The sequence below is a fragment of the Macaca thibetana genome, chromosome 11 (assembly GCF_024542745.1).
Source record: "Macaca thibetana thibetana isolate TM-01 chromosome 11, ASM2454274v1, whole genome shotgun sequence".
Taxonomy (NCBI): Eukaryota; Metazoa; Chordata; class Mammalia; order Primates; family Cercopithecidae; genus Macaca; species Macaca thibetana.
In genome coordinates, this window is record NC_065588.1 from 7972329 (window position 1) to 7981626 (window position 9298).

General features: G+C 44.6%; 1 protein-coding gene across 2 annotated transcripts; it reads left to right on the forward strand.

The window, feature by feature from the left end:
* Positions 1-1350: 1350 nt before the first annotated feature.
* Positions 1351-7743, forward strand: LOC126931379 (homeobox protein NANOG). Of its 2 annotated transcripts, none has more exons than XM_050749560.1 (4): positions 1351-1686; positions 4848-5110; positions 6704-6790; positions 6942-7743. In XM_050749560.1, exons 1-4 carry the CDS (start codon positions 1536-1538, stop codon positions 7356-7358), a joined length of 918 nt encoding a protein of 305 aa, XP_050605517.1. In that variant the 5' UTR covers positions 1351-1535; the 3' UTR covers positions 7359-7743. The 2 variants fall into 2 exon arrangements, with proteins under 2 accessions (XP_050605517.1, XP_050605518.1); XM_050749561.1 differs by having other exon boundaries at positions 1536-1686; positions 6990-7415.
* Positions 7744-9298: the final 1555 nt, after the last annotated feature.

Sequence of the window (9298 nt, forward strand, 5' to 3'; positions counted from 1 at the left end):
GGAACCCCACTCTCAAAACTTCGTTCATTTGGAAAACACCTCCCTTCGCCCAGAAACACACACACACGATGGGCACCGAGTAGTCTTGAAAGACATGACAATATCACCAGACCTGAGAAGAAGCTAAAGAGCCAGAGGGAAAAAGTCAGAAGTGGACTACCTGGAAGGAGGGATAGACAAGAGACCAAACTAAAGGAAACTAAGGTAGGGGCTGAAAACAAGTACCATTTTCTTTTCTTTTTTTTTTTGAGACCGAGTCTCGCTCTGTCGCCCAGGCTGGAGTGCAGTGATGCAATCTCGGCTCACTGCAAGCTCTGCCTCCTGGGTTCAGGCCATTCTCCTGCCTCAGCCTCCCGAGTTGCTGGGACTACAGACGCCCACCACCACACCCGGCTAATTTTTTGTATTTTTAGTAGAGACAGGGTTTCACTGTGTTAGCCAGGATGGTCTTGATCTCCTGACGTCGTGATCCGCCTGCCTCGGCCTCCCAAAGTGCTGGGATTACAGGCGTGAGCCACCGCGCCCGGCACAAGTACCATTTTCAACATTAACTGATGCCTTGGCTTCATACTATGATGCTATGTTGTGTTTTACTATGACCTCAGAGTGAATGAAAGAGGAAAATGGAGCTAGTTGAAATTTCTGGCCAAACTAGACAGATTTTGAGACACTAAGTTATCTCAAATCAAGAAATCGCCCTAATGAGAATTTCAGTAACCTCAGGAATTGAAGGTACATGCATCCCCACCCCCACCCCCCTTTTTGAGACATAGTCCCGCTCTGTAGCCCAGGCTGCAGTGCAGTGGTGCGATATCGGCTCATCGCAACCTCCGCCTCCCAGGTTCAAGGGATTCTCCCGCCTCAGCTTCCGGAGTAGCTGGGACTGCTGGGGCCCACCACCACGCCCGGCTAATTTTTGTATTTTTAGTAGAGACGGGGTTTCGCCATGTTGGCCAGGCTGGTTTCGAACTCCTGACCTCAGGTGATCCGCCCGCCATGGCCTCCCAAAGTGCTGGGATTACAGGGGTGAGCCACCGCGCCCGGCCTTTTTCTTTATTTTTAAAGTTTTATCCCATTCATGTTGAACCATTCCTGATTTAAAAGTTGGAAACGTGGTGAACCTAGAAGTATTTATTGCTGGGTTTGTCTTCAGGTTCTGTTACCCGGTTTTCTAGTTCCTGACCTTGTCTGGGTTACTCCGCAGCTACTTTTGCATTACAATGGCCTTGGTGAGACTGGCAGACGGGATTAACTGAGAATTCACAAGGGTGGGGGGTGTGCCCGCCAGGAGGGGTGGGTCTAAGGGTGATAGAGCCTTCATTATAAATCTAGAGACTCCAGGATTTTAACGTTTTACTGGACTGAGCTGGTTGCCTCCTGTTATTGTGTAGGCGACTCACTTTATCCTGACTTCTTGATACTTCTGCTTCTGGAGGTCATATTTCTCTAACATCTTCCAGAAAAGTCTTAAAGCTGCCTTAACCTTTTTTCCAGTCCACCTCTTACATTTTTTTCTCCTCTTCCTCAATACTAACATGAGTGTGGATCCAGCTTGTCCCCAAAGCTTGCCTTGCTTGGAAGCATCCGACAGTAAAGAATCTTCACCTATGCCTGTGATTTGTGGGCCTGAAGAAAACTATCCATCCTTGCAAATGTCTTCTGCTGAGATGCCTCACACGGAGACTGGTAAGAAAGACATTTATCCTTGAAAGGCCAAGTTACTTAAGGGAAAAGAGAAGGAGAGAGGGTTAAGGGATCATTTCCCTCTTGAGCAATGATAGACCATTATTATAAGCAAGTGTTATTATCAACTAATCCTCCGGAAACTCCTCTTTCAATTGTAACTTGGTAGCACCTGTCCTTTTCCCATGTCCCAGGTCTCAGGAGTATGCACTGAGTTGAAGGACACAGAATTTGGCAGTTGAACAGTGCAGTAAATTTGAGAACCTACGGGCTTAGGCATGGTGGAAACAAAGTTAAATGAAGGTGATGCGCACACCTTCACATAGCACTGGACACACAGCTATAGAAGATGTTACTGCTAATTAACCAGAAGACCTAACATCATAGCTCAGGGACGAGCATGATGTTTTTGTTTTGCCAACAATGGCATGGCAGATCACGATGAGATTTCTGTAATTAATATATAATTTGTGTAATTCTTTCTACGTCACTAACGGCTGGCTCTTCTCCATTCTCTGGGTTTGTGGATGTTACCGGGCAGCTCTGAGTTTGGGAGCACCTCCCATGTGTACTTCTCCTAAGTCCTGGGAAGTGTTGACTCAACTTTACCGTAAAGATAATTCTAGAAAGTTTAATCTACTGACAGTCAAACAGAACGTAGCTAGAAGTCCAGTTTGCCTCCAAAACCTGTGCTAGTACTCGGGCTTCTGACTGGTAGCTGCAAGGGGTGGGGGATACTCGGGATACTCATTAAGCCACTACCACTTTTTTGAAAAATCAATTTTTCAGTAGTTTTCAAAAACTTAAGAATGAACCAACTTTACCAAGAATGCCATTGGTAACACTGACACTGTAAAATAGCTTAAAAAGTGCATTTACATTATGACTAATGTTGCAAAGAGTAGGTTGTGGAAAAGGAGTAAGTAAACACGATTGCTATATTTGAGCCTTAGATTTGAATGTCACCCTGCTTTTCTCTTTTTGAGAGTCAGGGACTCGCTGTGTTACCCGGGCTGGAGTGCAATGGTATGACCATGGATCACTGTAGCCTCAACCCTGGGCTGAAGTGATCCTCTTGCCTCAGCCTCCCAAGTACTAGGATGAGAGGCGTGTGTCACTATACTCAGCTAATTTAAAAATTCTTTTTGTAGAGACAGGGTCTCACTTTGTAGCTCGGGCTGGTCTTGAACTCCTGACCTCAAGCGATCCTCCACTCTCAGCTTCCAAAGTCGCTGGGATTACAGTCGTTGACCTACCCGCATTACTATTCACCCAGTTTTTCAAAAGTTTGCATTAATGTTCTTGTCTTTATACTTTTTTTCTTTTTTTTTTTTTTGAGACAAGGTCTTACTGTTGCCCAGGCTGGAGTGCAGTGGCGCGATCTCGGCTCACTGCAACCTCCGCCTCCCAGATTCTGGTGATTCTCCTGTCTCAGTCTCTCGAGTAGCAGGATTACAGGCGCCTGCCACCACGCCCGGCTAATTTTTGTATTTATTAGTAGAGACGGGGTTTCGCTATGTTGGCCAGGCTGTTCTCAAACTCCTTACCCCAACTGATCCACCTGCCTCGGCCTCCCAAAGTGCTAGAATTACAGGCATGAGCCACTGCGCCTGGCCACCTTTATAATTTCAGACGTTAAAAATAACAGTGCTGGGTTTGGGAATGAGCAAGTGGGCGTGTTTTCTTTAGCACACATCAAGTGACAGTTTATATAACTAGCTAATATTTAGGATTTTCCCCAATTCTAATCATTAGTTGAAAGGCTTCCTCTGCTTTTCAGATCTCCTTGCAAGACACAAGAGATTGTGAATTTTGCTCTTTTAGAGCCTGTCCATTTGTTCTGTGACTGCAGGTTAGAATTGAGAGATAAACACTGGGAAAACTAGGTATTCATTTCTAGTTATAAAATCAGTATATGCCAGGCCCTATGTTAGAGAATTTCAATTGGTTACCTCATTTAAATAAATAAATAAAAATTTTTGGAGATGAGGTCAGAGCTAGTAAACGGAAGGCCTGGATGGAAACAGAAACTTATGCAAATTCACATATCATGCTGGTCGTAGCATTAAGAACTGGGCAGTCAGTCACGGGTTTTTTATTTTTTGAGACAGTCTCACTCTGTCGCCCAGGCTAGAGTGCAGTGGCAGGATCTCAGCTCACTGCAATCACTGCCTCCCGGGTTCAAGCGATTCCTCTGCCTCAGCCTCCCCAGTAGTTGGGATTACAGGCATGTGCCACCACTCCTGGCTAATTTTTGTAATTTTTAGTAGACATGGGGTTTCACCATGTTGGCACACTGGTCTTGAACTCTTGACCTCAAGTGATCCGCCCAACTTGGCCTCCCAACGTGTTGGGATTACAGGCGTGAGCCATCACACCTGGCCGAGGTGCTGGTTTTATTGAATCCCCAGAATCATGTCATTTAAGCAATCATGAAGGTGTTGATGAAGATCATAAACAGAAAGTGATTTAGGGTGAGATGCAATAGGTGAAAATTGGTGGATATCTATTCTGACCTATTAACACCCAGTGTGGGGACTTTTGAGCATCAGTTTAAAGTAAAAAGTGGTAGCGCCGGCCCGGCGCGGTGGCTCACGCCTGTAATCTCAGCACTTTGGGAGGCCGTGGCAGGCGGATCACGAGGTCAGGAGTTCGAGACCAGCCTGACCAACATTGAGAAACCCTGTCTCTACTAAAAATACAAAATTAGCCGGGCGTGATGGTGCATGCCTGTAATCCCAGCCCCTCCAGAGGCTGAAGCAGGAGAATCGCTTGAACCCGGGAGGTGGAGGTTGTGGTGAGCAGAGACCGCCATTGCACTTCAGCCTGGGCAACAAGAGCGAAACTCCATCTTAAAAAAAAAAATGTGGTATCTTAAAAAAAAAAATGTGGTTAAAAAAACCGCTTAGCAATGCATTGGCCACTCTTGTAGATCTCTCCCAACGCGGTCTATTATATACAAAATGGAGATACTGATGACTTCTTGGATGAATACTGTACAAAGCTTGCCAAAGTGCCAGGGCTGGTTAAGAAGTTGCTTCTTATTACTTAGATCTGGGTCTCTGGGAATTATCAAAGTACTTTGAAAACACTTTTTTTAACAGGGTATTTTAATATTTGAAAAAAGTTTTAGACAAAAGTGTCCTTTTATTTGTTCCCGACAGTCTCTCCTCTTCCTTCCTCCATGGATCTGCTTATTCAGGACAGCCCCGATTCTTCCACCAGTCCCAAAGGCAAACAACCTACTGCTGCAGAGAATAGTGCCACAAAAAAGGAAGACAAGGTCCCGGTCAAGAAACAGAAGGCCAGAACTGTGTTCTCTTCCGCCCAGCTGTGTGTACTCAATGATAGATTTCAGAGACAGAAATACCTCAGCCTCCAGCAGATGCAAGAACTTTCCAACATCCTGAACCTCAGCTACAAACAGGTAGGCTTGTTTTGTTGTTGCAATGAGGTGAACAAAAATTAGACTAATTTGCATGGCTAAGATCTCTGTGGATGCACATAGATTTGTGTTCTATGTGTCAGCACATCGCCTCCTGCAAATAATTTAAGTATGAAGATGAAATGCTTTCGTAACTTTCTTCACCTCTTTCTTTCCTTAAATATTCTATTACGTGAATGTGTCATAATTTGACCACTTTCCTGCACAGACCAATATTGTGAAAATCTTTCCAACGTTTCCTTAATAAAAAAAGAAGTATGTAACTTCACTTTCCATGTTAGGAGGAGAATCCCTAACACACTGGTTCTCATTAAAATACAAACTTTATTTTATTCCTTTTTTTTCTTTCTGCCAGCAACCTCCAGCTTGTTTTGTTTTTTTCTGTGTGCACTTGCTTACTAATAAGTCTAATCATTGTTCATTATTTATTGGCCATTTTCTTTCATTAATTGGCTTATCCTCTTCCAGCCTTTATTTCCTTTTTTTCTCTTGTTTATTTTTGAGATGGAGTCTCATTCTGTCACCCAGACTGGAGTGCAATGGCCTCATAATGAGACATCATAATGACATTAGCATTACTTTGGCTGGTTTAAGTACAAATGAATGAAACCTCCACCTCCTGGGTTCAAGGGATTCTCCTGCCTCAGCCTCCCAAGTAGCTGGGATTACAGGTGTCCGCCACGATGCCTGGCTAATTTTATTGTATTTTTTAGTAGAAATGGGGCTTCACCATGTTGGCCAGGCTGGTTTTCAACTCCTGACCTCAAGTGATCCACCTTCCTCGGCCTCCTAAAGTGCTAGGATTACAGGTGTGAGCCACCACACTTGGCCCTTGCCTTTATTTTCTATCCCAAAATGTTCATTTCTCTGTTTTTTTCTGAGACACTCTGGTTCTGTTGTCGCCCAGCTGGAGTGCAGTGATGCAATCTCGGCTCACTGCAACCTTAACTTCCCAGGTGCAAGTGATCCTCCCACCTCAGCCGCCTGAGAAGCTGGGACCACAGACATGCAGCATTACACCTAGCTAATTTTTTGTATTTTTGCAGAGGTGGTGTTTCCTCATGTTGGCCATCCTGTACTGAACTCCTGGGCTCAAGCAATCTGCCCGTCTTGGCCTTCCAAAATGTTGGGATTACAGGTGTGAGATATGGCGCCTGGCCAGGAATAAAAGTTAGCAATATACTTTGATTCACAGTACATCTGTAGGCCGGGCGCGGTGGCTCAAGCCTGTAATCCCAGCACTTTGGGAGGCCGAGACGGGCGGATCACGAGGTCAGGAGATCGAGACCATCCTGGCTAACACGGTGAAACCCCGTCTCTACTAAAAAATACAAAAAACTAGCCGGGCATGGTGGCGGGCGCCTGTAGTCCCAACTACTCAGGAGGCTGAGGCAGGAGAATGGCGTGAACCCGGGAGGCGGAGCTTGCAGTGAGCTGAGATCCGGCCACTGCACTCCAGCCTGGGCGGCAGAGCAAGACACCGTCTCAAAAAAAAAAAAAAAGCAAAAAAAACAAAAAAAACAAAGTACATCTGTATTACTAATATTTTACAATTTCTGTCATTTTCCCCTGCAGGTGAAGACCTGGTTCCAGAACCAGAGAATGAAATCTAAGAGGTGGCAGAAAAACAACTGGCCAAAGAATAGCAATGGTGTGACTCAGGTAACAGGAAACTTTATTCTGTTCTTTCCTTTCAGTGATCTTTCAATCTTGTCCATCCCTGAAACACACAACCCCTGAAACACACAACGCCAGTCACAGACAGTGCTGGTTGTCCTTGTACCCTTTCTGTTAATCCCTCCTTCTCTTTCAGAAGGCCTCAGCACCTACCTACCCCAGCCTCTACTCTTCCTGCCACCAGGGATGCCTGGTAAACCCGACTGGGAACCTTCCAATGTGGAGCAACCAGACCTGGAACAATTCATCCTGGAGCAACCAGACCCAGAACATCCAGTCCTGGAGCAGCCACTCCTGGAACGCTCAGACCTGGTGCACCCAGTCCTGGAACAATCAGGCCTGGAACAGTCCCTTCTCTAACTGTGGAGAGGAATCTCTGCAGTCCTGCTTGCAGTTCCAGCCAAATTCTCCTGCCAGTGACTTGGAGGCTGCCTTGGAAGCTGCTGGGGAAGGCCTTAATGTAATACAGCAGACGACTAGGTATTTGAGTACTCCACAAACTGTGGATTTACTCCTAAACTACTCCACGAACATGCAACCTGAAGATGTGTGAAGATGAGTGAAATTGATAATTACTCAATTTCAGTCTGGGCACTGGCTGAACCTTCCTCTTCCCTCCTCCCCTCCCTGATAGGATTTTTCTCACTTGGAAACCACGTGTTCCGGTTTCCATTATGCCTATCCAGTCAGTTTGATGGAGGGTGGAGTATGGTTGGAGCCTAATCAGAGAGGTTTCTTTTTTTCCTATTGGATCTTCCTGGAGAAAAGACATTTTAATAACTTTGGCTGCTAAGGACAACATGATAAAAGCTGTCTCTGGCTATAGATAAATAGATCTAATACTAGTTTGGATATCTTTACAGTTTAGAATCTAACCTCAAGAATAAGAAATACAAGTACAAATTGGTGTGATGAAGATATTCCTATTGTTTGGGATTGGGAGGCTTTGCTTATTTTTTAAAAACCATTGAGGTAAAGGGTTCAGCTGTAACATACTTAATTGATTTCCTCACCCTCTTTGGCTCAGTTTTACTATATTCCCTAATTTGTTGGTTATGCTAATCTTTGTAGAAAGAGGTCTTGTATTTGCTGCATCATAATGACATTAGTACTACTTTAGTCGGTTTAAGTACAAATGAATCAAACAACTATTTTTCCTTGAGTTGATTTTACCCTGATTTCACGTAGTGTTTCGATAAGTAAATATATGCTTAAACATAAATCTTTGTTAAAATTTTTGGTTGGGGTGAAGAAGGAAATTAACTGAGGAGATTGTTGTCTTAGAAATAGATAGAAATAGCTGAGCATGGTGGCCCATGCCTGTAGTCCCAGCTACCTGGGAGGCTGAGGCAGGAGAATCACTTGAACCTGGTAGGTGGAGGCTGCAGTGAGCCGGTATCACACCATTGCACTCCAGCTTGGGCGACAAGAGCAAAACTCCATCTCAAAAATAAATAAATAAATAAATAATAAACAAATATGCCAGTTTTAGAAAAAAGGGCACTTACATGCATTGTAGCTAGTCTACAAATACACAATGGGTTATTTCAGCGTATGAATCTATAATTGATGCCAACATTTAAAGTTTCATCAGAGGCCAATATGCAAGTAAATTCTAAGGCTAGTTGAAATAGTTTTATGTTCTCACCTTAAGAGCAGCTACGCGGGCATCAGTGAATTATACTAATAATCCTTTACTGTCCTTTTCCCATCTTGTGCCTGCCCTAAATGTATCTGATCTGATAGCACTTCCCTTCACTCTGAAGCAGCATGATGCAGGTGATGAGAGTGGTTTTTTCCAGTCTTTTCGCTCATTATTTCCCCAATTGTCCAATGTTGCTCTCTAAGACTATCCAATCTGATTATCTAGATATTGGCCAAGAGAAAAGAAGTAAGGTATAGTTGCCAGTGTTTGGTTTTTTTTGTTTTGTTTTTTTGAGACAGAGTCTCTGTTGCTCAGGCTGGAGTGCAGTGGAGCAATCTTGGCTCAGCGCAACCTCCGTCTCGCAGGTTCAAGTGATTCTTCTGCCTCAGCCTTCCAAGTAGCTGGGACTACAGGTGCGAGCCACCACGCCCAGCTAATTTTTGTATTTTTAGTAGAGACGGGGTTTCACTATGTTGGCCAGGCTGGTCTTGAACTCCTGACCTCGTGATCCACTTGCCTTGGCCTCCCAAAGTGTTGGGATTACGGGCATGACCCACTGCACCTGGCCTATTGTTTGTTTTTTATAGACAGTCTCGCTCTATTGTCCAGGCTGGAGTGCAGTGGGGCAACTTTTTTTTGTTTTTTGTTTTTGTTTTTTTTTTGAGACGAAGTCTCGCTCTGTCTCCCAGGCTGGAGTGCAGTGGCACGATCTTGGCTCACTGCAACCTCCGCCTCCTGGGTTCAAACAATTCTCCTGCCCCAGCCTCCTGAGTAGCTAGGATTACAGGCGCCTGCCACCCCGCCTGGCTAATCTTTTTTTTTTTTTTTGGTATTTTTAGTAGAGATAG

What these genes read in the sequence shown, in the direction of transcription:
- LOC126931379 (XM_050749560.1), top strand. Translation starts at nt 1,536, where the DNA reads ATGAGTGTGGATCCAGCTTGTCCCCAAAGCTTGCCTTGCTTGGAAGCA. An exon ending in GATGCCTCACACGGAGACTG is followed by an intron (nt 1,687 to 4,847) that starts GTAAGAAAGACA and finishes TGTTCCCGACAG; the next exon opens with TCTCTCCTCTTCCTTCCTCC. An exon ending in TGAACCTCAGCTACAAACAG is followed by an intron (nt 5,111 to 6,703) that starts GTAGGCTTGTTT and finishes TTTCCCCTGCAG; the next exon opens with GTGAAGACCTGGTTCCAGAA.